General features: G+C 34.6%; 1 protein-coding gene across 9 annotated transcripts in view; it reads left to right on the forward strand.

The window, feature by feature from the left end:
- PPFIA1 (PPFI scaffold protein A1) overlaps positions 1-27249 on the forward strand; it is a 54192-nt gene that overhangs the window by 12967 nt on the left and 13976 nt on the right. For 5 of the 9 annotated variants that reach the window (XM_087951148.1, XM_087951149.1, XM_087951151.1 and 2 more), the window contains exons 3-20: positions 6580-6681; positions 8332-8496; positions 9344-9418; positions 10453-10551; positions 11196-11417; positions 12172-12318; positions 13041-13175; positions 14856-14939; positions 15429-15560; positions 16104-16166; positions 16697-16776; positions 16900-17047; positions 19638-19861; positions 21054-21288; positions 22735-22764; positions 24712-24863; positions 26128-26300; positions 27043-27136. In XM_087951148.1, coding sequence (XP_087807274.1) covers positions 6580-6681; positions 8332-8496; positions 9344-9418; positions 10453-10551; positions 11196-11417; positions 12172-12318; positions 13041-13175; positions 14856-14939; positions 15429-15560; positions 16104-16166; positions 16697-16776; positions 16900-17047; positions 19638-19861; positions 21054-21288; positions 22735-22764; positions 24712-24863; positions 26128-26300; positions 27043-27136 — 2360 coding nt within the window. The remainder of the gene's footprint in view (positions 1-6579; positions 6682-8331; positions 8497-9343; positions 9419-10452; positions 10552-11195; positions 11418-12171; positions 12319-13040; positions 13176-14855; positions 14940-15428; positions 15561-16103; positions 16167-16696; positions 16777-16899; positions 17048-19637; positions 19862-21053; positions 21289-22734; positions 22765-24711; positions 24864-26127; positions 26301-27042; positions 27137-27249) is intronic. The other 4 variants (XM_026664733.2, XM_026664730.2, XM_026664731.2 and 1 more) reach the window with 1 other exon arrangement.

A 27249-nucleotide genomic window follows, 5' to 3' on the forward strand; every position in this document is an offset into this window, starting at 1 on the left:
CCTTCTTTCTGGATCAAGTTCTGAGATTCATTAAAAATGGCTCCTTTCTTTCTTTCTTGTTCCTCTGCTGTCTTCATCTGTTGTAATGTTTGTTGATAATTAATAAGCGCCATTTCTAAGAAAAAGGAAAGCTTCTTCCACACCATCTTTACCATTTTTTTTTGCTTGTTCATATTCTTTTCTTAGTTCCTCAACAGAAAGAGCCATTATAAATCTTTTCTTTTCTTTTCCCCTTCTTTCTTCTTACAACAACCAGAATATTCAAAAGAAAATAAAAAAAAAATAAAACAGTCCCAAAGTTATCAGTCAGTCCAAACCAAGGCAGAGTTCTCACTTTCTCCTTCTGGGGTAATATCAATCCAAGAGAAAGAAAGTCCAAGTCTGTTTAAAATCTTATTGCAATATATTCTAGTCTTCAAATCCTTAAGGCATCTGCTCCAACAAAGTCTTAGCATACAAATGTTTTCTTTTAATCCTCTCTCTTCCCACTCATCGCTTAAAACCAATTTTCACCTAAAAGAAATAGGTTTCTTAATATCCAGTTATTTATTCCGTAGGAAAAGAGGGAAAGCTATCCTTTCAGCACCTTCAAACAGCCGCTTTTTTCCTCTTCTGGCAGGTATTATTCAGAAAGTCATACTTTTCAGGAATTTTATTAGATATGTCTTAGAGTCCTAGGAGCCAAGAAAAACTTTCTCCTCTCAATCACTTTCTCCACTTCCTCCTGCGCATTCTTACCCGGCTGCCAGCTTCTTTGTGGCGGCCATTACAGACCGCCGCTGCACCGTCCTGGGAAAAGGGAGTTCTGCCGGCCAGGGAGGGAGTCTGCAGCACCCCAAACCCTTCTCCGGATCCCCCTACCTTCAGCTGCCCCTGCAGGGCAGCCTAGCTCCGTACCCGGCTGGGTCGGAGCCCCAAAAACGGCTAGCGCGGCAGGGATCGCGCAGCTTCGCAAATCCCTGCCGCTCGCGAAGCCGACAAACCGGAAGTCAACAACCTTTTGATTTTTGTTGTGAAATGTGTTTCTTGATTCTGCTACTGCTAAAAAGCCAAATTAGAAATAGATTTTAAATAGCATTCCGTTCTTTTTTATTCAAGAAATAACTCTTGTAGACTTTTATTCTTTAATGTTCTTTATTTTAACTAAGACATGTACCGTGTTTCTCCAACAATACGGCCTCCCCCAATAGGAAGACCCAGCATGTTTTCTAGCCCCTCCCCCCAAATATAGGCCTAGTTTAAAACATGCAAAATTGGGGGGAAGGGGGGTAGTACCCCGCGGGCAGCTATGATGGCAGCTACCATCAGCCGCTCCTAACACCATGGTGGAGCATGGAGGGCTCCCTTACCCCTCCCTTACCCGGGTCAGCAGACAGGTGGCGTTGGCGTGGATGTCCAGCAGTGTTTCAGTCGCTTCTCAGGCCTCTGTAGCTTCCACGTTTCCCACCGGTTCTGGCGCCTCTCTCGCCACGCCGTCTCCAACAACAGCGTCTGAGTCGCTCCTGCTTTTCCCCCATCCCCATAACAACAGGGGAAAAAAGTTTTTGAGGTACCTGGGAGCGCCGCGCGCTGTGTTTTGGTTTAATCCTGAGCGGCTGGGTGGGCGTGAGAAGAGCCGAGCGAGCGTCTCTGCTGCTGCTACCCTTGGTGTTCCAGCCTCGGGCTCTGCAAGTTTTCAAAAGTCCTGGTGCGCAGCCCGTTCCTGCATTCCAAGCGCCCAGGCCGAGCTGCAGCTGTCCCTCTCTCGCCAGCGCCATCTCCAATAACAGCAGCAGCAGCGGCGGGAACCGTGGAAGTTACGGGAGTGGCTCCTCCATCCGAGAAGCGGCTGAAATGCTTCCACGGTCCCCGCCGCTGCTGCCACTGTTATTGGAGACGGCGCTGGCAAGAGAGGGACAGCTGCAGCTCAGCCTGGGCGCTTGGAGTGCAGGAATGGGCTGCGCACCAGGACTTTTGAAAACTTGCAGAGCCTGAGGCTGGAGCACCAAGGGTAGCAGCAGCAGAGACGCTCGCTCGGCTCTTCTCACGCCCACCCAGCCACTCGGGATTAAACCAAAACGCAGCGCGTGGCGCTCCCAGGTACCTCAAAATCTTTTTTTTCCAGTTGTTACGGGGATGGGGGAAAAGCGGGAGCGACTCAGATGCTGTTGTTGGAGTCGGCGCTGGTGCGCGCGGGGGGGGGGGGGGAAATTAATTCACCCCCCAAAAAGACATCCTAGCTGTTTTTTCGGGGCTCAAAAAAAAAAAATAAGGCCCGGCGTTATTTTGTGAGAAATATGGTAAAAATAGTAAAACGTAAACAGTGGTACATGTGATCAATTAAACTTCACAAAAATAATTTGTTTTTACCTTCTTATTCATGCAAAATCAGTTCCAAAGTGACAATATAATAACGTTCATTAATATGCATACCATTTGTCAAAATAAGAATTTTGTTCTTAAGATTCTGATAGTTTTCATTGTTCAGCAATATTTTCATTAATTTTCAATGTCATTTATCTTTTAATGTGAACTGTTAACAAAAATGAAAAATTTAATTTTATAAAAATATAACATCTAAAAGTGATATAAGAGGCAATTAATGCTTTTAAGATTTATTGAAAAAAAGTTGTTTTTCTCATATTACAAACTTGTTGAACTAGAATTACTGGATTATTCAATTTTTTTTAAAAAAAAATCTCCTTTGCATTATGCATTAAAAAGAGACAATTTAGAGAAATGCTTTTCTTCTTCCTCCTCAAATACTGCAGATAAATGCCTTAAAAAGGATAACAGAATATTAAACTACTCTTGTCAACTTTGAATGCACGACAACTTTCAAATAAAATACTGTTAAATTTTCTTTTTAGGTAAATTAGCATAGGAAGGATGCATTAGAAAAAAGTTGACTTGTAGTTGCTGAAAATGTAAGCTATTGCCATATACTTCTTTTAGATATTATTGCATATAGGGACAAAATCCATAAAAGCAATAGGTTCATTACAAAGTTATATATTACCATAGCAAGTTTGATTCTCCAATTGTTGGTTTAAAAAGGGGGTAAAAAGAACTATTATTTGCTGTAAGCTTTCTCTTAATTTAAAATGGCAGTAGTTTGGATTTCTAAAAGTTATCCATGACTGTCAAAAGATACATGTATCTTTCTGTTGATCAGCTGGTTATTTTTCCTCCTATTAGTCAAATAGACAAGTATTTTAAAGATATAAACACGATGACAGCAAAATCATCATAAATAGGTTTAATATTTACAAGATTATAAAAAGAAAAATGTCAACTGCTGTCCAGAGCAATCTGTTCAAAGTTTTTAATCATTGCATAAAACACAAACTAATAATTAACTTTATTATATTTGTATTCTAAACTGTATTAAAACTGGCTCTCTTGGCTTTCCCATACATTGTATAAGTAGATTAGTGTATTTCGTTCCTAAATAAGGATTAGAGCTTGAATTTCTGGAAGGAGCAGCAGACACAAAGAAGCTAAAGAGTTTTTAATCACCTGTTTCTATATTCCTAGAAAGTAATGAACATGGAATTATAATCTTATTTTATTTTCCAAGCAACAAAATGTTTTTAAATTCTGCTCTGGTGATTGTGGAGACTTCACCTGAGGCAATGTGATAGAATTCATGAACCTAATAAAATTCTCAGGTGTTTGGAAGGACTGTCGGGAATAGTAGAAAACTGACCTTTCGCATGTCCATGAAATATTTTCTCTATTATTTTTCAATTCCACACTCTGGTTAATACCTAGGCATGAAACATTACATGGCATGTCGGAAGAAACATTTACATTGAATTTTACATGGAGGGATAATAGTGAGCCTCTTGATCTTCACCATCACCTGTTTTACTCAAGTCATGAAACAAACCAAGCAGTGCCATGTGGGTGTTTGTGTATGCATGGACACATATTCATTATTTCATTACCAAACTAATGAAGTCTTACTTGTCCATGTTGAAGAAAGGGGAAATGTAGTAGGCAATTTCTGGCCATTCAGGGAGAGGCTTTGGAGAACAACTATCTTACATTAGTTTCACTTGAAAATAAGGAAAATAAGAATGTTCAGCAAAGGTATATCTATCCTTTGCTGCTTAAGATGGATTTTCTGGAATTAGGAAATGGGATTGATTATCTTGAAAATAAAACTGAAATAATTGTTATTGTTTAAATCATTGTTGGATTTCCCTTGATAGCTTATTAATTGTTTTATTTTGCTCAATTCATCTGACTGCAGATGGTCCATAAAGGAAAAATCATAAAAGCAACTGGTAAAAAAAGAATACAGTAAAGTCAATCCAAGAAGAATTACATTGATGAATACTTTCAATGCCAGTGTCTTTAAGAATACTGTAATGAAATATTTTGGTAATAATACTGTGATAGCATAAGAATACATGCTGAAAAGTGACACAAAATTTCATAAGCATAGAATATAAACTGTGGCTAGAAAATATGGAAAAGATTGTTTGAACATATAATATTTTCTAGAATTATCCAAACTATATTTAATATTCTGATTAATAACATTATTTGCTACCCCTTTCCAAAATCCTCAAACCTGGATATATAGACGCTTACTAGCTGTATTGCTGTGTTCTGAGAAAGTTTAAGAGATGTGTTTATTTTTGTCTCTAAGGGTAAAGCCAGAAGTTTAATTGAAGAAAAATATGTAAAGCATCTGCAAGTTGTAGACTGATGCATCTGGTGTAAATCTAAGCAGTACTTTCAGACAGATTACTGTCTCCAATATGGCGTCACAAGACGGTGGGAAGTTTATTCAAACTCATCCATGTAGAAGTAGTATAGTTTTCCAATAATTTAAACCAAGCTTTTGTATTGGGTTAATATTCGGATCAGATACTTCCTTTGAGCTTCACGGTGAACTGATGTCTTGCTGGCTTTTGCTGACTAGCAAGACAGCTTTTGTAAGGGGAATTGTGACTGGACAGTGGATCCAAGCTGGTGTAATTCTCTGTAACAAAGGAGAATTCATTGAGATCATTCAGGTAACTCCAGATACCTGCTCCTTGTGAGTAGACTGCAGAACTGCCTTTACAGTCAGCTTATATGTGGAGTGGCTGGAGATAGGTTTACATCAAGCTTTACATTAAGTTCAACTATGTCTTATATTTTAATCAAATCTTTGATTCTTTTTTAATTTTTTTGTATATTGGAAAGATTTAAGTTCCTTCAAACTGGCAAGATTTTACAATGTTCATCGGGTGAGTTTCTACCTCCTTAAAAGATGATGGAGTAAATTTGATTTAAACAGTTTTTAAAATATATGATTGTTTGGATTGTTGCAAAATGGTATACAGATTTTAGAAAGTTGATAGCAGATTAAGGAGGCAGAATTATAGTTAGAATTATAGTTTTGAATTATTTAGAAAATATTTTTCTAACATGAAAAAAATCACTTTAATTTTGTTTTTTTATGAAGAAACATTGAAGTTAGACACTAGAGCCAAAGGATAAAGAAAATGGAGCACAAAATCCTTAATACAAACTCTTGAATACCTCTCAGCCAAGGTTTTGGATAGAATAGATTCAGACATTTGATAAAATTGACAATGTTCTAATAAATTGTAAAACAAGAATGAGCTATAATGAATGTCTATGAAATTAATTCGATGGGGAATTTAAATATAATACAAATGACTCTTATGGATGACACAAAGGAGGGGAACTGATATTCAAACCAGAAATTGAATTGGATATTTTCCCCTCCTGGATGTACAAAAGAGCTGTGCTAAGATTTGGAAGGACACTTAGCAGTGGGAAACAAAATGGTAAATTTTACTTATTGATAGAAAAAAAAAGAAACGTCAGACTTAATTTTGCTAACTATGCCACAAATGGATTGTCAGTTCTTCCTGGTTGCATTTATCATTAAAAAAAATTTCTTGGCTACAATATCTCATTGGATGAGTTTGGGCCAATCACTGACTTTTTATGGAAAAAGTTTTCTCATTGACATCCAATTCCTGTTTCTTCCTGAATGTTATGTGAGATGTTGATACTGTGTAATATTTGGCACTACCGGTATTTCTTTGTTAGAAGTCATACTTTGTTTTAAACCAGAAAAGTAGCGAAGTCTTGTATAGTAGATAGAACAAGGAATTCTGTCCGATGATGTAATAATATTCAAAGTTGTGTATGCCAGAATGATCATTTAATTCAGTTTACATACTTAGAATAATATTAATATTAGCATTACTTTATTCTTTAAAAACATAAACATGCCCTTGGGTTGAGATGGTCTCCAGGTAATAATATAAACAGAACTATGCTGCTTTCTTGACATTTATCAGAAGTCTCTACCATTACTTATTTTCAACTTGGGGATTCCCTAGTGATTTTCATCCAATAGAAATAGAAGGCTTGGATGAAATAGAATGGCTCGTGTTGAGTACTGCTGTATAAAGTATAATCATGATTGCTAGAAGTGATATTAAGATACCCTGCATAGTATTTTGTTTTAGTATAACTTCAGTCAAAGTTATCTATATTCTATTGCTGTATACAATACATATTGATGTGAATGTTTATAATTATTATTTGCTTATATTTTTTCAGGAGTTTGCAGCACTTACTAAAGAGCTTAACATATGCAGAGAGCAACTCCTTGAAAGGGAAGAGGAAATTGCAGAACTGAAAGCAGAAAGAAACAATACAAGAGTCAGTTCATCTTCTGGTATCATTTGTTTGTATTTTGTGCTAGGAATTTTTCTTGGAATGGAACCCTTCATGCGGTAGTGAATAAAATTATCCATTTTATTTATTTGCCTTAATTTTAGCAACTTCCACCTATTAAGAAAAACATTTCATGTATCAAGACTGTGTATTTAACTTGCATAATATTTATGTAGGATAATTTGTTCCCTTGTTATTAAATGTGCTTTTCATATACCAAAACTATTGGATTTCTAATTTCAGGTCATTAATATATAGTCTCTCAGCGATCCTTTAACTGAGTTTTCTGAAAAGACTCAAAGTTGATATTTGCAGTCATTAGCCTAACCTATTAATCCAGTTTTTTATTACACAATAGAAATATGAGAAAGGTAAACTCAACTGGCTGTCATGAACTTACACTTCAGTGGGTGTATCACTATTTAATGAATGCAAAATCATTCAAAGCAGAGATTAGCAATCCATGATTTACATGCACTGCCTGATACTCTTGTGAAACCTGAAATCTGTCAAGCACAAAATTTGCTGATTAATTTTTTCAGAACAATTTCTATTTAAAGAAATTAGAGTTAGAGATATATTTTTTAAAGAAAAGTGTTCAAGATATAATCAGATGTTATAACAAATATTTAAATGGCACTCTTTCCTTATTTTGAAATGGCCCATTTTTACAAAGAAATGTAGGTGAACAAGCTACTTCAGATTAAAACAATGAGAATGTAGAATTGTGTGTGATTATAGACTTTCCTAACAAAGTTTCAATGTGTTTGTGTAGGTTAGTTTTGTAGAAATTTAACCTTTAAATTCCTCCTCCCCAAATATCACTCACTTTAAAGTGATGCAACAAGTAAAGCTTCTGACATGAAGCAATGTCTGCTGTATTTATATGCTCTGTAGAGTATTAAAAATTATGTAGATGATATTGACGTCTCTAAGTATATAAAGCCAAATAATGTTTATGGTATTATACTTATATGGTTATTGCATATTACAATGTGATACTCATTCCTAGTTTTAAGATAACTTACAGATAGCTCTTGACTTACATCTATGAGGGCGCTCACAATTTTGGTCATAAGTTGTGATGGTTATAAAGTGAGTCACCACATGACCAGACCCAATTTTATTACTTTTTTAGTGATCTTTAAGCAGATCCCGCAGTCATTAAGTGAATGTCATGATTGTTAAAAAACCCTTGTTTGCAATGGGATGGGTTTTCCCAGAAATCGGTAGTAAACGCAGTTTTCTGGCAAAAACATTATAAATCACAGGTACAGGGTGCTACAAATGACCGTAAATACAGGGCAGTTGTTGAGAGCTCAAAATGTGATCACGTATTGTTTCGGGTGGACATCAGAGCTTCAAAACTATGTCATAAATCCCATGCTTGGGGTTTGTCAGAACTTCAAACAGTTGCTAAGGGACCAGTCAAGTTATCAGATTTCCTGGATAACTTAAGCAACTAAATCAGAAACATTCAACATTACCATGTTCTCCATTACATCGATCAAGAAGATAAACATATTATTTTTTTCTCACTATTTTGTCTCACTGATAGTGAAATATATTTGAATATCATTTTCTTCAGTTTAATATATACTGCTTTTTTCTCGTGTAATTGCATTTGATTTTCAGTTACTACTAGAACATTTGGAATGCCTTGTTTCCCGGCATGAAAGGTCTTTAAGAATGACCGTAGTAAAAAGACAAGCTCAATCTCCAGCTGGTGTTTCTAGTGAAGTTGAAGTTCTCAAAGCACTGAAGTCCCTATTTGAACATCACAAAGCCCTTGATGAAAAGGTAAATGATTACTGATGTTTTTTCTTCTTCATGATAATTTTGTTTTCATTTATTTATTTTATTGGATTCATTAAGGCTGCCCAGCTCCAAGAAAACTCTAGGCAGTGTACAGTGTAACTCCCAATATATATGTTAAAAACATATAGTAACTATTATCTTATTAGTATGAAAATTAGTTCTTTCAATTCTTTTCATTTAAGAGCAGTCTGGTATTTTTTTAAAAAAATGGAGATATAGACTACACATCTGTTGCTTATGTAATATGTTTTGTTTGTACATCAACAGACCAAAATTCAAAATTGGTGTTGTAAGTTGATCTAAATCATAAAATGAAGCAAAAATAAATATTGCCCTTCCAATTTCTATTTAGGCAAAGCTTATTGTTGCCTCAGCTCTGGTACATGGCATAAATCACAACTAATATAGCAGTATTGGCATTAATTTAAATTTCTGCTGTGATAATTCATTTGTTATGAAGTTCGGTGGTAGTGGTTGTCCAGTACATCCATGGATGGACTACAGCTTCCATAATACCTCATGATCATTTCCATAATTATTGACCATATGACTAATCTAAAAGGATACCATATAGTCTACCCCATGTGCCTTTCTATTATAGAAAAAATCAAAAGTAATAGACAATGCACAATGGCTTATAATTAGTTTTGCTTAATCACTTGATGGTTCCAGTCACCGGAAATGTGTTGATAAATTTGTGTTGTTTTTAAGATTTATCCCCATTCACCAACATTACTGATATAAGTTTATTCTTGATAGTTACTGAATATTTCAGCATCTAATGCCAGCAGAATTGTTTGGTGTTTATATCTTAACTTTAATTTCCTAGGTAAGAGAAAGATTACGAGTAGCACTTGAACGATGTAGCTTGTTAGAGGAAGAACTAGGTACTACACATAAAGAGGTAAGTTATTTCCAGTAAACTACAAATGTAAAAAAAAAACGTCAGGTTTGCACAGGACCTATCAAGGAAGGGAAAGCTTGCTTGTAATCAGGGGCTGTTTGGCAGTTTCTTTGGCCCTGAGAAATTAGGCTAGTGATATATATTATAATATAGTATGAAATGGGTGGGACCAAAACTGGGGGGTCTTTGGGGGGTGTATGAGACAGATTTCATGGGTAAAATTAATACCTTGCTGGAAAATCAAATTCCAAAGTAGATATACCTCACTCAGGTGAGCAAAGTCATAGTGAAATAAAACATTTAATTTGTTAATATGGACTTAACATTGCAATTACAATACAGTTGGAACTACATAGAACAGAACAGAACAGAACAGAACAGAACAGAACAGAATAGAATAGAATAGAATAGAATAGAATAGAATAGAATAGTATTCCACAGGTTGGGCATTCTGTGTGGTTCATGTAGCTTGCAAAAAAGGGATACTTTCAACGGGTCCTTCTAGATGATCAGACTGGAAAGGCATGGTCTGATACTTTCCTGTTCACAGCTTATGAACTACCAATTAATTTCTCCAGTTTAAAAAATATGCAAGCTCCCACTACTGCTTTCTTGAACTTTTTCAGAATTCTAAAAATCACCTGTCCAGGTTCATAACTGTGTAGCTATTAATTTTCCATGGAATCTTTTCACGAGGATTGAGTTTTCACTAGCAGATACCTAAACTGTTTTAGCTTAAATTAAAAATCGATTGACCAATCTTGATTACTAATATATGACAATTGCTGATTTATTGTTAGAAATTTTTTGTATTATGTTTTAAGGCAGGCTTGTTATTTGATCAACATCTTCTGAATAGATTATAGGAATTGACCATGGTTCTTTAAAATTAAGGTCATTAATATATCTATCATCATTATCCATTCGTGAATATATTTTGTGAATATTATCATTGCAAATATGTGCTAAATGTTCCTTTTTTATTTTAAGTACTGCATGTCATTTAATATAGTATTTTATTCTTTTTATTCCAGTTAATGATTTTGAAAGAACAAAACAATCAAAAAAGAACACAAGCTGATGGAATGTCTGATATTAATCATCAAGAGAATATACCTAGCACTAATGGGAAGGTATGTTTAAAGCATCTTTTCATTAGCCTTTTCAATTTTTTGAGAGGACAAAATCTGCTTGTGTGCAGCAATATAACTTATTTCTCCGAACCATTCCAGTAAAAAAAGAGCAAGTAAGCTATTTTAATGTGTTATTTTCTTGATCATTTAATCTATATACAATATCATTCTTTGACAGAAGATGTTCAAGTAATAAGAGAAATACCATTTTCAGGCAGAAAATGTTTTTGGCAGGTTCTTTAATTTTGAGTGAAGACCAGAACTCCACAATGGTAAAAAAAAATCCTGAAAAGTAATAAGAACAAGCTATTTATTCTTTTGTTCTCCCTTGAATTGGTGATTTAGTACAGAGGTCCCCAACCCCTGGGGTATGGCTCAGGTAGTGGCCAGTTCGGAACTGGACCATGTGAGCTACACAAGCACCTGCCGCTCGTGTGAGTGGAGCTGCAAGTGGCAGGAGCTTGCACTTGTGCAAATGGAGCTCTGTCATTCTCACGGAACTATCCCCTATCCTCCTCATGCTGGGCCATCAAGCTGGAAAGATTGGGGACCTGTGGTTCAGTATGAAGAATTATATGGCACATATCTATGTTCATAGTGTTAATGTTTTTTTTAATTAACTGGCTTTTTCCTCCTCTAAATAGAGATCTTCCAATGGCTCTTTGAATCATGATGAAGATCTTGCTAAAGTGATAGAACTTCAAGATATCATAGAAAAGCAAACTAAAGAACAGTCGCAAATGAAAGAGAGAATCACTGCCCTTTCTAACAGAGTAGCAGAACTGGAAGAAGATCTTGATACTGCTAGAAAAGATCTAATCAAATCTGAAGAAATGAACACGAAGTTGCAAAGAGACGTACGAGAAGTAAGAATAAATCACTTTTAAATATGATTTTAATTACTTAATTATATTCACTGTTCGGTGTACTTGTTTTCCCCATGAGTTAAGCATGTCTTGTCGTCTGATGTAAGTTCTAAGTTTAGGATATTTCCATTAACTACATATCAATAAGTTCTCAACCTGAGAAGAACAACTGCTTTTATAGTTGTTTTTATTAAAAACTCTATTGTTCTCAATTTCCATGCCATGTGAATCAGTATGATGATCACACAAAACAAAGCTAATTTGGCATATTGAGACCTATTGATATTACTATGTCTTCTAAAATTGGTCAGCTCAGAAATATTGATTATTGATGGATTCTAAAAAAAAGATGTCCTATTACACTTCCTACTAAGAAGGATAAGAATGTTGGTACTTGGTAGATATGCAAAGTTTGAAATAATATTTTGGGGCTAAAAGATTCCCCTTTCCCATGGAATTTCTGGAGGTTTTTTTTTAAATAGCTTATTTCTGTTTCCAAATACAATTATTCTCAATTTTTTCCTCAAATATCAAAAGTAAACTATATATTTGGAATATTTACACTTTTAATGGTGAATGCTTTTAGTATAATTAGTAGTTTGCAGATTAAAGAAAGCTGCAGTTGTTACAAATTGTATCCCATATGGTTGTTTGGGTCATTCCCTTAGGTTTCTATAATAAAAGCTATTAATTTTTAAGACAACCTGTTGGAGGGAGAATATATTTCTGTAATTTTCTGACAATGTTAATTTAGGCAATGGCTCAGAAGGAAGATATGGAAGAAAGAATTACAACTCTTGAAAAACGCTACCTCGCTGCACAACGTGAAACTACATCTGTGCATGATCTTAATGATAAACTTGAAAATGAAATTGCTAACAAAGATTCATTGCATCGACAGGTAAACTTATTTAAATAATACTTTGAGGTTTCCATAAATTAATACTAAAAATTCTGGATCAGAAGGGGAATATATATATAATAATTCAATCTATTTTGACATGGATAAAATTTATGCAAATTTATTACCCCTTTAAAAAAAAACTAAACTAAAAATAAATTATAAATGAAATCCCCTGTGGAAAGGAAAGGGGAGAGTTGTCACAATCTTAGATGGCTTTTGGCTGAAGGAGATAAAGCACCCTCATGGGGAGCAAACTCAGGATAACAGAAGATAATTACAAAGATTAGGATTTACATGGAGTGGATGCATTTAATTAGTGTTTGACTTTTTATTTTGAAAACTCTGTGATATTTTTATTTAGGATAAAATAAAATAAAAAAGACAAAAAAGTGTCTTTTTGCCTAAGTCTGCATTTAATATTGCGGTGGCATCCATAACACTTTTGCAAAAGTTCAGTTTTACCCAATAAAATTGAATCCCAAAATTCAGTTAGGGCAGACAAAATGAAGTTTTTTACACATTTTTAATAGAATAATGTACATTTTGTAATGGTCATACATAAATCTGCTTTTGAATGTTGTGTTGTATGGTTGTATATAATTTCAGCAATCTCACACATCAATTTGCTCAAGTATTTTTGCTAATGCAGAAACTATTAAAATATCACACAGAATAATGTCTGCAGCTGTTGCTTTAAGCAACTTTATTTTTGCTTCCAGAGTGAAGACAAGAATAGGCAGTTACAAGAACGATTAGAACTGGCTGAACAAAAATTGCAGCAAACTCTGAGAAAAGCTGAAACTCTGCCAGAAGTAGAGGCTGAATTGGCTCAGAGAGTAGCAGCACTTACTAAGGTAGGCTGACTGTTATGATATATATTTAGTAGAAGCAGTTGGTTCTTGATCATTTGGGATTTCTTGCATTTCATTTTTTAACCAGGTAATTCAAATTGCCTATGTTTATCTTGCTTTCTAATCCTTTGATATAGTAGTTCATTATTTTTAATTGCTTTGAAGATATTGAAATAGCCTTTTGTGCCTGATTTAAATACTGTCTTATAAACTCTTTTTCCAGTTCTTAGTAGGACAGATTAAGGACTCCAGCAATTTTGTACCCAATATTTAAAAGTAAATTCTTTTTTTTTTTTTTACTTTTAACAGTCTTAATCTTTATTCTATTCAAGTAGTAATTCAACATTCAAATAACGTTATGGAACTCAATTTCTTTTCACTCCTTTTTACCCTTTCTCACAAGATTCATCTTAGCTTTAGAAAGTCTCTTCTGTAAATCCAATATAAAAGAATTATCCAGGTTACTTGGCTTATTTGTAATTCACTTTTGATTAACATTGGCATTAACTTTTCAGTTTAACTGGTTTAATCAGCATTAACTATTTGATATGCCCAATGAAACATCTGTTTTATGTCATTGTGTAAACTTCTGTTTGTAGATTTACCTCCAGTGTCAACTCTGTCTTGTCAAAACATCTTTTGCACACAGTCTAGCCATAGAAGCAAACATCACTCTTGACATTGTCAATATTAACTTCTGTTTCCAGTTTTCAAAAGTATCTTTCAGTATTTCCAATGTTATAATATTCTATGCCATTCTGTAGCTGTCATTTGGTGTGTTTTTAAAAAATAATTTTTATTAATTTTCTCTTTTTTTTAATATCGTAAAACATCATGGTATCAACAACGTTCTTGGCATCTAAACAAGATTTTGATTTAAATATCATATTGCATTATATTGCGTTTATCTACTATTAAATAATATCTTTAGCTATAATTACTATTCTTACATCTTTATATAGTTTACAAAATTTTACTTTACTTTCTTAAGGGTTGTTTCAATTAACATTTTTGTCTCACTTCTTGGTTCTGTTTGTTAGCCATTTATACCAATTGTTCCAAATTGTAAAGAATTCAGAGTTGTCTTTTTCTTTCAATTTCATTGTTAGCATATTCATCTCAGCACTTTCTGTTACTTTAAAAGTAAATTCTTAATGTCACTTCATTTCCTTTTTGTTTTTTCTTGCTACCATTCTATTCCTTATTTTTGTAGCTTGACTGTTTGCCTTCTCGGAATTCTGCAACTAAAGATGTTAATCTGTTCGAATATACTTCCCTGTCTAGGAAGGTAGAATTTATACAAAGGACTTAAGTCCTTATTTCTGCTTGCTACTGCTTGTTGTTGTTTTAAAAAACAAAACTTTCACACATTAAAATGAATGTGGGGAAGATAATAGAGGTTTTTTTTTTTGAGATGCATAATGCAAAGGTATCTCTTTTGTCAAGACTTCCTGTTGCTTCAATCATCATAGCAAGATGTTATGGGGTGAGAAAATAAATAGCTCATTTGATGCATGAATTCATCCACTGTGTTTTGCCAGCCTTGGCAGTAATATATCTTGAACATCTTGCAGTGTGTGAACAAAAATAGCAGTCTCATACAGCATGATATGCTTGTTTGCTAATATTTTTTCTTCTAATGCATTCTTAGATTTTAATTACCAGTATTATTTAAAATGGCAGGCTGAAGAAAGACATGGAAACATTGAAGAACGATTGAGACAAATGGAAACACAGCTAGAAGAGAAAAATCAAGAACTACTAAGGGTATGTCATTACAGTGATAACATTGTGTCTCTTTTCTTTGACATAAAAAACTGATGACGTTCAGGTTGGCAGAGGAAAGCATAGTTTACATGAAGTTAAAATAAGGTGGGTAAAACTTGTCTTGGAGTATACACGAAATACCAGTAAAAACAAATTAGGTAGCATTAAAGGGTTAAGTAGGAACAGAATCATCTGCCTGTAATGAAACAATGTTAAAATCACACAACAGTTTTCACTTGAGTCAGGATTGACATCTGGTAACTATATGAACAAATGTCTATTTCAACCAATCTGTTATTTCATGTGGCCTTTCAAAAGAGTTAACTTAGATGATAATGATATAAAATTTGCTAGGTATCATGTTTGGGAAAACAAAGATAAAGCCTGATAAAAATCCAGGGTTGAGATACATTAAGTATGCAAAACATAGTGGTGCTCATTCTTGTTACTTATTTTTTACTGCCCTTTCCTCCTATTCCTCTTATTTAGGCTCGGCAAAGAGAGAAGATGAATGAAGAACATAATAAACGTTTATCTGATACAGTTGATAAACTTTTATCTGAATCTAATGAGAGACTTCAGCTTCACCTTAAAGAAAGAATGGCAGCTCTGGAAGATAAAGTAAATATGAATGAATATTGATTCTAGTGCAGTGGATGCTTGATAAATTGATAAAACATTGTAAAAACTATAAACACAAACTTCTGTCTGTCTATATCCACCTCTCTCTCTCTCTCTCTCTCTCTCTCTCTCTCTCTCTCTCTCTCTCTCTCTATCTATCTATCTATCTACAGTTGTTAATAGATAAAAGTAATGACAGTCTAGTGCTATAATCTCTCCTTTCTTATTGGCAACAAAAGGCAATTATATCTACGTATACAATGGACTGAATTAACTGTTATGCATCTTCCTATCCTGAAACTTAGGATCTGGGGATCAAGAAATAAATAATAGTCTATGTCGTTTTTAAATAAGTAGAAAGCATGGGGCCTTGTTTAGTAGAAAGGTTGCAAAGAATGGGTATATCAGCCAGGATAAATGGAAGAATGAAGTATTTTATAATTGTAAAAGTAAAATAGTAAAGAGTATTTTTTTAAAAAAATGCAGACCCAAATCTTAACAGCTCTTTGTATTAATGAACTTTTGAATTAACTTTAATACCAGAATTCCCTTCTCCATGAAATAGAAAGCACCAAGAAACAGGTGGAGGAGCTTCAAAATGAAAAGGTAAAAATGAAAATAAAAATGTTGACTTAAGTTGTAATGAAAAAATAAAATAAAAATGAGACTTAACTTTTGTGAAGTTTTAATATATTATGCCTTTTTGTTGCAGTCATTTCTGCACTAGCAATAATATTTCACTTTCCATAGTTTTAAAGGTTTCATGCCAAGGATAATATAGTAGCCCAAACATAATAATCCATTACAACTATGCACAAATTGTGATTTTTTTTTGGTTTGTAATTGTAACTTTTTAAAAATATGATATCAAAACTGTAGCTGATTGTGGATCTTAACTGTTTTGCTTCACTATTCTTTTTTCAAAACCTGTGTTTGGTGAACCAGTTAAATTATTCATAGCTATACTAGTAATAATGAAAGAATGAAGTGTATTTTGGTGATAACACAAAATATTTTTGTTTTTATTCAAAAGGCACTCAAATTTAAAATTTAGAATTATCTAAAATATTTGGACATGTTTAAAAAAGTCTGCACCTGTAACATTAAGTTATGTGAATAATCTTTCTTTTTTACAGGATCAGTTGGTAGTAAACATTGAAGCAATAAGGGCTGAAAATGACCAGTTAAGGATCAGGGCCCCTGCCCTTCATCATAGGTATAATTATTAATAAAAATAGTTCTGCATTCAAGATGTGTTAAATTAATTCATTTCACTGTCAACAACTAACTGAACCTATAGGAGAGTAATTATTAATGCTAAATGTGCATCTGTTTTCAGAGGGCCACATTTAGGTAGTGTACCAGATTTTAGATATCCACTGGCACCTTCAGTTATAGCAGACAATCAGACAGATTCCTACAGCACCTCAGTTCTAAGACGGCCCCAGAAAGGACGCTTAGCAGCTCTGCGAGATGAACCTTCAAGGGTAAGTGGGAATTTAAGCAATTAATTTTAAAAATAGCTTAAGCTAGTGCACCATTTAAAAATATTTATTAATTTATCTTCAAGTCAGTCTTGACTCCCCCTGCATGGGGAATTCTATGCAATTTTCTAGATAATGTTTTGAAAAGTGATTTGCCATTGTTGTCTTCCTAGAGCTAAAGCAAGACTAGGTTTTTCTGCTTCTAGTCTATTGCATTAACCATTAGACTAAACTGGTTCAGTTTATTGATAGAAGTCTTCAAAGATTTTCCTGCTTTTTATCTGGTCTAAAACTATGCTAATACCATTATGTATAGGTGGCTTGGGCTGTGCTATTGTTGCTTTTATTGTTTTATATTGGGGAAGAGTGTTTACCCTGAAACATTTTTATTTTAAAGTAAATAACATTCCATATAGCTTGTTTTGCTACAAGACTGAGAACTATGTATTTCAGGTTCTGTATTAAAAAACATGCATTTGAAGCAGCTGTTATGAGCAAGTCTTAATGCAGGAGGCAGATGGGAATATGAATTGCAAAATATAACCATAGCAAAAGCAAAATTGTGCAAACAATGCATGTGTATGTTTATATTCATATATCAATATGAAATAAATAAGGCTATATTCATTACTTACAATACTTCAATAACTCAATGCATTGCACTGTACTAATTATGCAAAATTAATCTTCCCTCAGTCCGCCTACAGAAGTAAGATTTATGTGGAATGTTTCCTTGATAAGCTATCATAGATTACTGCATCCAGCCCCCAGAGTTGGGCAGCTGGTTTTAAATATTTGATTGGTACTTTGTATGTAGCATTAAACAGATAAGACAGTTGATTTCAACATTGCTTACCGGGAAACTGGAAACAGATATTTTAATTTACGATGGTTCTCCATCTGCTATTTCGATTCTTTCATTTACCGTATATACTCGAGTATAAGTCGACCCGAATATAAGCCGAGGCACCTAATTTTACACAAAAAACTGGGAAAACTTATTGACTCGAGTATAAGCCGAGAGTGGGAAATGCAGCAGCTACTGGTAAATTTCAAAAATAAAAATAATTAATTTGGGAAACGATCTCACTATCATGAAAGGTTTAATTGATTCACTAACCCAAAAGAAGAAGATGATGATGACAGCGGGAGGCAGGAGTCACTCTCTTCCCCTCCCTCGGAGGCCCCTGAGTCAGGAGTCACTACCGCTGGCGCGGCCCCAGTCCCGCCGCCTCGGGAAGGAAAGGCAAAGCACTTTTGCCTTTCCTTCCCGGCTGGGGCTCTTGGGAGTCGCTGCCGCCGGAGCGGCCCCAGTCCCGCCGCCTCGGGAAGGGAAAGGCAAAACGCTTTTGCCTTTCCCTTCCCGGCTGGGGCTGTTGGGAGTCGCTGCCGCCGACGCGCCCCAGTCCCGCCGCCTCGGGAAGGGAAAGGCAAAGCGCCTTTTGCCTTTCCCTTCCCGGCTGGGCTGTTGGGAGTCGCTGCCGCCGGAGGCCGCGACTCCACACCATTTTTTTTTTCAGAGGGGAATCTGACTCGAGTATAAGCCGAGGGGGATTTTTTCAGCACAAAAAATGGGCTGAAAAACTAGGCTTGTACTCGAGTATATACAGTATATCCTGCTTTTTCTCCAGGAGCTCAAGGCAGCTTACATAGCACTCTCTCCTACTGTTATTCCACCAGAACAGCCCAGTATGATAGGTTGGGCTGAGACATATAGTGATTGGCTCAAAAATCACCCAGTGAGCTTCCATGACTGTGGGTAGACTTGAATCTGATCTCCCAGGTACTAGTCCAACAGCTTCACCAGTGCATCTAAAAGCATTTGCATAGAGATTGGATCTAGACTTACTATTTCACAACTTAAAACTATTTTCCATTGTGGAATAGTCTCAGACCCAGCCTTGGCTCCTGCTAGATAGAAAAAGGTTGATATTTGCATATTCCCCATTTCTGTTTCTCTTAAGTGAAATTTAATCGGGGAAATCTGGATCTAGCCTGTATGCTGTGTTCATATAAACTGGGATTCTAATGGATCCTGATTTATCAAGACCAAGTTGCATGTGTAGTTTATTGAGTAAATCATCTAATCCTATTTTGTTCCTTCTTTACAAGCCTGGGTTTTAAAATAAAGCTTGTTTCTTCCTATTAATTCTGCCTGATAAAGGGGGGGACGACAGGATTGAGCAATAGTTGACACACTAGTATTTCTTAACAGGAGTAGCCAAATGGGGATCAAAGGACAGTTTCACTGGTACATGATTCGTTTTCAGTTAAACAAAGATTCTCTAGACTCCTTTGCTATTAGTCTGTATAGATTTTTTTCTGTTATTAAAAACTACATATACAGAAGTTTTTAAATAAGTCTTGCTTATATTTTATAATGTTGTCTTTATATATTTAATTTCTTGGTTTTTGATCATAAAGTATGTTCCGTGAATATAATCTAATGTTTGTTTTGCTTTTACTGCATTCTAAATACTGCTGTTGTGATTGATTTCTGCAGCATGTAAGTGAAGTTATACCGACTATATATATAATTATTTATTAATGGAAGAGATATTTAAAATTACAGCTGTAATTATGTATTAAACAGGTTCAGACTCTTAATGAGCAAGATTGGGAACGTGCACAACAAGCAAGTGTGTTGGCAAATGTTGCACAAGCCTTTGAGAGTGATGCTGATATCTCAGATGGCGAAGAGGACAGAGAAACTATATTCAGCTCAGTTGATCTCTTGTCACCTAGTGGTCAGGCAGATGCACAGACCTTAGCCATGATGCTTCAGGAGCAATTGGATGCCATCAATAAAGAAATTAGGTACAGGATTTCTTTTTGTCATTGTTTTCCAGTGTTACATTTGAAGTTCACTAATGCCCTTTTATTCACATAACATTAGAAGGCTCGCTTCCTTTCAGTGGCTTGACCTGTAGGTGCAACTAATAATATTAGGACCCCATTCTATAAGAGGGGGGGGATTCCTAAAGACTGTTGCCCTGTCAAAGAAGGCTTGTCTCCTGGGACTTGCCAAATGTAATTCACTGATAAGACATGACTACAGCATACCCTCTTGGCCAGATCTGGTGGGGTGGGCAGATACAATGGGGGAGGTCCCTCAGATAACCTAGTCCATGCCATGAATTTTATCAGAAATATACAAACTAAATTAATATTTTATGGGTTGTAATCGATGAGTTTTAGCTATCAGTAACTTTTTTGTTTTGCTTACCAATTCATTATACCTAGCATACTGAAAAACAGGACGATCAAGGCAGTAATCTCTGTAAAGCAACTTATTTTCTGTTGGCTAGAATTAGCAAGCAAAGTTTTTCATTTCCCCCAAAATAGGGTTAGGGTAACCCTAACTGCTCTTATTGTAAGAATCTGAATCTGAATAAACATTTCTTCAGTGATGTGTTATTAAGAAATAGGATATTGGTTGGTTATCTTTCATTATGATTTGTAATAGAGTATATATTAAAATTTAGATACTACAACTTATTTATCCCAACTAATTGTAATTGTCAATGAATTTTTAAGAAAAGTACTTGCTAAGATGCATTTTTTTCTAAATCAATTTAATTATAAATTATTTTTGATCTTAGTTGATAAGTGTGTGTGTGTGTGTGTGTGTGTATTGGCCACGTAACTCCAATGAACTGGAGTTTGTACTGCATGGAATAATTTCAGCAGTCTTTATTTGAAAATTATGTTTCTATTTTATTCCTACAATTGTATCAAGCAATTCTATACAGATCCTAAGGTTAATTCTATAATTCAGTAATTTCATATTACATGAAAGTATACTTAAAATAATTCAACAGATGTTGATAAACAAATTCAGCATGTAGATTGCAGTTATTTACTTTTGTTCTGCTTGGAGCTTAAATATGTATCCTTTCCCAAATTTGCCATTGGGCTGTAGATACATTTTGATATACGCCAACTGTTGTACTTGCTGGTTGCAGTGTTGCTTTGGTTAAATGAATTGCATCATTTGTTAATCTTTTAGATTGATCCAAGAAGAAAAGGAAAACACTGAGCAAAGAGCAGAGGAGATAGAAAGCCGTGTTGATGGTGGGAGTTTAGACAATCCCGGTCAATTTCGATCAATGAACTCTATCCCACCCCCCTTTCCTAGCAGAAACCTTTCTGGCTCCTCTCCACCAGGTAGTGGGCTTTCTACTCCTCGAAGAATGCCACACAGTCCTGCTCGAGAAGTAGACAGACTAGGAATTATGACATTAGTAAGTATTACCTGTTTCATCTTTCCTCTTTCCTTCCCCCGTAAGAAAATATATCTCTAGTATTTTCTCCATTTTACATGGTGATCATGGCACTGTTTATGAATGGAACTCCTTGATTTATCCTTTAGCAATAATAAAAAACAGCAATCCCCTAGCCATGATTTCTTGTCTTATATAAGAAAATAGTCTCATGCTAGTAACTTTAACACTGACTTCTTTAATCATACAGGGAATGGTGGAACTTAGCAACTTAAATGGCCTCATCAAGTTCTGAATTGTAGATTTAGCTATCTTTTGCAAAATGCAACTTGTCCTAAATTCCTTTTCCCTCTTGACTAGGCATGGAAGCTAGTTAGGCTGGACCTGGTTAGTACAAGCAGTCCTCGACTTAGTACAAGCAGACCTCGACTTAGCACCACAATTGAGCCTAAGAGTTCAGTTGCTAAGCAAAACAGTTGTTAAGTGAATTTTGTCCCATTTTACAATCTTACTGGTCACAGTTTTTGAGTGAATCACAACAGTTTTTAAGTTAATAACACGGTTACATGAATCTGGCGTGCCCAGTTGACGTTGATTTTTTTAGAAGATCTCAAAAGGTAATCATATGAACCTGGGACATGCAACAGTCATAAATATGAGTCAGTTGCCAAAGCATCTGAATTTTGATTGCATGACCATGGGGATGCAGCAATGGTTGTAAGTGTGAAAAACGGTCATAAGTCACTTTTTTCAGTGCCATTGTAATTTTGAACAGTTACTAAACACATTGTTATAACTCGAGGTCTACCTGTACTTATATGGAAGGCCTCCAGAATACCAGGAAAACAGATCATCAGATTGGGATCTCAGAAAGCAATAGGGAAGAACTTCCCCTTTGATTTCAAGAAAGTTACATAAATGTCTCTGTGAAGTTACCAAGAGTTAAGCTTGATTTGATGAAAACTTTATAGTTGTTGATTATCTTGTAAGAGAATTCATAACTGTTCTTTGTTTCTGTATATAAGAACTAGAACACTATCTTTGCTTCAGTCTTTATTCTTACAAGATCTCCAAGAATCCTCATACTTATAAAAATTTATTTTCATTGAAATGTTTAATTATTAAGGATCCAAGTGTTTTTATGATAAAAATATACTTGTGCTCCTTGTAGTCAAGTTAAATAATTATTTCTATTGTTTACTAGCTCTTAAGACTGACTTCCAAGATTGATTACATTTAAACTAGTCTGGAAAGCAGGGGGGGGGGGGGGAATCCTATAAATTATAGCCATGCTTTTAGGACTCAGATATTTCCTGGTTATTATAATGATTTAATCAAAAAGTTAGCTAGGTATTTTACTTCACTTTAATGGTACAATAATGCTAATGATGGAACATTCTGTTAATTCTTTTTAAAGTAAAACAATCTGCTTTATTTTACTTTCTCTTCTTTGCATGCATCTGTCAGCCTAGTGATTTAAGGAAACACCATAGAAAGGTAAACCTTAAACCACAGACTTGTGTTGAATCTAGTATTATACAATTGTTTGCATGCAGAGTGTGTGTATAAAATGCCTTGGTCAACATGACCACTGTAGGAGTATTATATGAATTATTTGTATATGTCCATCTTTGCTGTTTGCTTATTCTCCAGATACATATGTTCCACTAAGCTTTTCTTCATTGAAAAGCAGAGAGAGAAACTGGATAGTGTACAGGTGAAACTCGAAAAATTAGAATATCGTGCAAAAGTTCATTTATTTCAGTAATGCAACTTAAAAGGTGAAACTAATATATGAGATAGACTCATTATATGCAAAGCAAGATAGTTCAAGCTGTGATGTGTCATAATTGAGATGATGATGGCTTACAGCTCATGAAAACCCCAAATCCACAATCTCAGAAAATTAAAATATTGTGAAAAGGTTCAATATTCTAGGCTCAAAGTGTCCCACTCTAATCAGCTAATTAAGCCATAACACCTGCAAAGGGTTCCTGAGCCTTTAAATGGTCTCTCAGTCTCACATTTCTCTTGTCAAGCCGCTCTTGAACAACAAACGTCAGAAGCATCTTACCTGGGCTAAAGAAAAACAGACCTGGTCTGTTGCTCAGTGGTCCAAAGTGATGAGAGCAGACTGGTTCAGTAGGAATCACAATCATGGGAGAGACTGCTGACCTGACAGTTGTGCAGAAAATCATCATCACCCTCCATAAGGAGGGAAAGCCTCAAAAGGTAATTGCAAAAGAAGTTGGATGTTCCCAAAATGCTGTATCAAAGCACATTAATAGAAAGTTATGTGGAAGGGAAAAGTGTGGAAGAAAAAGCAGCAAGATGACCGTGCCTTCATAGGATTGTCAGGAAAAGGCCATTCAAAAGTGTTGGGGACTTTCACAAGGAGTGGACTGAGGCTGGAGTCAATGCATCAAGAGCTGCCACACATAGACGGATCCTGGACAAGGGCTTCAAATGTTGTATTCCTCTTGTCAAGCTGCTCCTGAACAACAAACAACTTCAGAAACATCTTACCTGGGCTAAAGAAAAACAGACCTGGTCTGTTGCTCAATGGCCCAAAGTCCTCTTTTCTGATGAGAGCAACTTTTGCACAATTATGTCAAATCACGGCTTGAACTATCTTGCTTTGCATGTAATGAGTCTATCTCATATATTAGTTTCACCTTTTAAGTTGCATTACTGAAATAAATGAACTTTTGCACGATATTCTAATTTTTTGAGTTTCACCTTTACTTATATGCTCTTGCTCTTTGAAAGAACAAAATAATGTAAAAGGTACAGGGTAGACTGAAACCCTATATATAGAGAAAAGATTTCTGTACATCCTGTTCCTCTGCTTTAGATTTCTTTAAAAGAGCAATAGCAGCATCATGTTATCTAACCTCTGATTGTCCAAATCAGATTTCAGTAAGTATTACTGAAATGAAATGGAAATCACTTTGACCTTTAGATGTAGCTATGTTTGAATTCAATCTAGAGAATGATTGGGTAGTTGAAGGACTGCATTTCTGATTATAATACACTTTAACTCCTTTTTCTGATTTTTTTTGGGCATCTGGCTGTAGAACCTCTAAATTTCTGTTTTATGGAAAATTTTAAGAAAAAAATATGTGGTTAAAACACTCTTGAATTCTTTGAATTCTACCTATTAATTTCAGGAAATTAACTTCAGATCTTTCAAAAGCAATTTCAAATTTATACAGTTCAGTTGCAAGATAGATTGTTCTTTGTGCATTACCATGGCTACTTATGATAAAAAAAATTAAGCATGTCTTCTTATTTGTATAGCTTTATTGTGTCAGATAATTTAATCACCTATGGAAATAGCAATTTCTGAGACAAAGAGATTTGTAATAGTTAAAATTTGCTACTTGTCTGTTTTCACATGTTAGTATTAGATGGAAGACATACTTAAGTTGCATTCATTCTTAGTCTGCAGTTTCTAGAGAAGAAGTTAGAGATGACAAAGCTACAATAAAATGTGAGACCTCACCACCATCTTCACCTCGATCACTGCATTTGGATAAATCTTATAAAGGAGCTTTGCATACAGTAAGCCAGGAAGATATAAGAGATCTTCGAAAGTAAGTGTTTTGAATAAAGATAGAGATCTGTATCAGAACAACTTTGTATGGTTATATCATTTGTTCCTTTGTCCTCCAAAGACCAGTTTGCATTGCTGCCTGTTTTCTAAATGTTCTCTTTATCACTAGTATTTTTTTTAATCTCTTTTGTTCATTTGTGCAGGCCTTTACTTTCATTAGCAGTTTGTCTTCTAGAGCAGGGGTGCTCTTTCCTTTTCTGTACTAACATAATATTTTGATAAGAAATATTATTCTTTCCTCATATTCTTTGATAAGATGGAAAATGTGCTTTTTATTTGTGGCAAATTTCATAATTTCCATGACTTTCAAATATCAAACTAAAGTTGCAATGCTAAGAACAGTATTAGGGGGAATAATCCCATTCAATTTACTGCTGACTTGAAGCATTTCTGTTTATTTAAAATTAATCGTAAGATCTAAATGGATTCTTAATAAAACATTTAAATTTATCACCTAAGACTTTAAGCAGCTTTGGGATTGAATAGTTGCAACACTGCTTCCTTTTGCTTTAACTTCCCATTTTGATGGCTTTACTAGTTCAAAAATAATAGAGAATAATTTTAGAACCATATCTTGGGAGTACTTTGACTATGGAAATTGTATCTGTAAGTGGTTATAGTAGTCAAGTTTTGCTAGTAGTCTTATTCCATCTGATTTTCAGTTTTGCTTAAATCACATATTGAAGTTGACACTTTGCAGCTTCTCTTGAGTTTTTTGTGTTACTATAATTCTAGTTAACACCATTTTTGGAAATAAATTGGGTTTGATCATATTATAAATTAATTAGGGGTCTTTGTTTGCACCAAAACAGTCTAGAAATGTTTTCATAATAGCAGTAGAAAATAACAAAATATATCAGAAATAAATAATTTACCATAGCTATTTAAAATACAATTAACTGGAAGAGTAATTATAGTAGTAGTTATAGTTATTTAAATCAATTCTATAGTTATATATTTCTATTGGATTTTAACAATTATAAAAATAGTAGAAGTTCAGGTGATGTTATATCCGATTGCTTTCAAATGTATGTGGAAATTTTCTAAAAGAAACTATTTTGATTGTTTTTAATAAACATCAATTTACTTTAAAATCAATTAATTAAAAACATATGGACTTCATTTGTATTTCTTTTGCACTCAAACCATTAAGGCTGAATGTGTACTGTGTCATTTAAATATAGTTGTATTTCCTACTTATTAGTTGATACTTTACAAATGGCTTAACAATTTCTTTCTTACAGTTCCACAGGCTCTCAAGATGGACAAGTAAGCAATCCCAGTAGCAGTAATAGCAGTCAAGATTCCCTCCACAAAGCTCCTAAAAAGAAAGGGATCAAATCTTCAATTGGCCGCCTGTTTGGTAAGAAAGAAAAGGGTCGATCTGGACAGATGAATAAAGAGCTCTTGGGACAAGGTTGGTATATTACTAACCCAAAATATAAATAAACGCTAGGATTACTATTACACAAAGTACTTATTTGTAATATGTAAAGTAAAAAATAATAATTTCTAGCAAAAGACAGTTGTCTTTTTATTCTATGTTATTCAAATTAGCAGAACCTAACATAAACAATACAGTTAACTCTCCTATTCATAAATGCTATATCTCAGATATGTATCAAAGTCATGGATCAAAGGCAGTTAATAACCATATGATTTTGTATGAAAGTACTAATATTTGTGATGTTCGTTTGGGTACAGATCTTTTATGGTTTGAATGTTCATTTTATACTTGAGCTGCTATAATTCACGGATCCTCTCATAAGCTATACGCCCAGCAAAAGTGTCTCCTATATTTGCACATATTTGCAAGGATGATTAGGAAAGACTCTTCAAGTGGCCATGCCAGATCTTTGGAGGGTGCAGTTACTTTAGTTTCAATGGCTACATTTCATTGAGTGTTCCTCAAATGAATTGTGTATTTGAATTTAATTATTTGAATGCCCCATATAATATACGTACCATCAATATTTATATATAAATTAAATTCATTAATAATATGAATTTAAAGTTACTAAATAATTAGGATAGCAGTGCATTGATTGCTGGACAGCAGACATAATGATAGAGATGTGCCATTCCCTTTTGTATACACATCTAACACTAATTCAAAAATTGGAGAAGATATTTATCACTGCAATTCCTGTTTCTTACAGTTAGTGCATTAGAAGCAGAAAGTTCAACTCAGGATGGTTTGGGGCTTGGAAAACTTGGAGGACAAGCAGAAAAGAATAGAAAACTGCAGAAAAAGTAAGTTCCAATATATTAAGGAAACTTAGGTTGGAAACTTCTTCATGACTTATTTGACTTTTAAAGGGACAGATGTTACAGTTCTACCCAACTTGGGAAAATTTGCAGCTTCC

The sequence above is a fragment of the Notechis scutatus genome, chromosome 1, assembly GCF_049901735.1.
Source record: "Notechis scutatus isolate UNSWTSFEM ecotype Mainland chromosome 1, rNotScu1.2, whole genome shotgun sequence".
In the NCBI taxonomy this organism is placed as follows: domain Eukaryota; kingdom Metazoa; phylum Chordata; class Lepidosauria; order Squamata; family Elapidae; genus Notechis; species Notechis scutatus.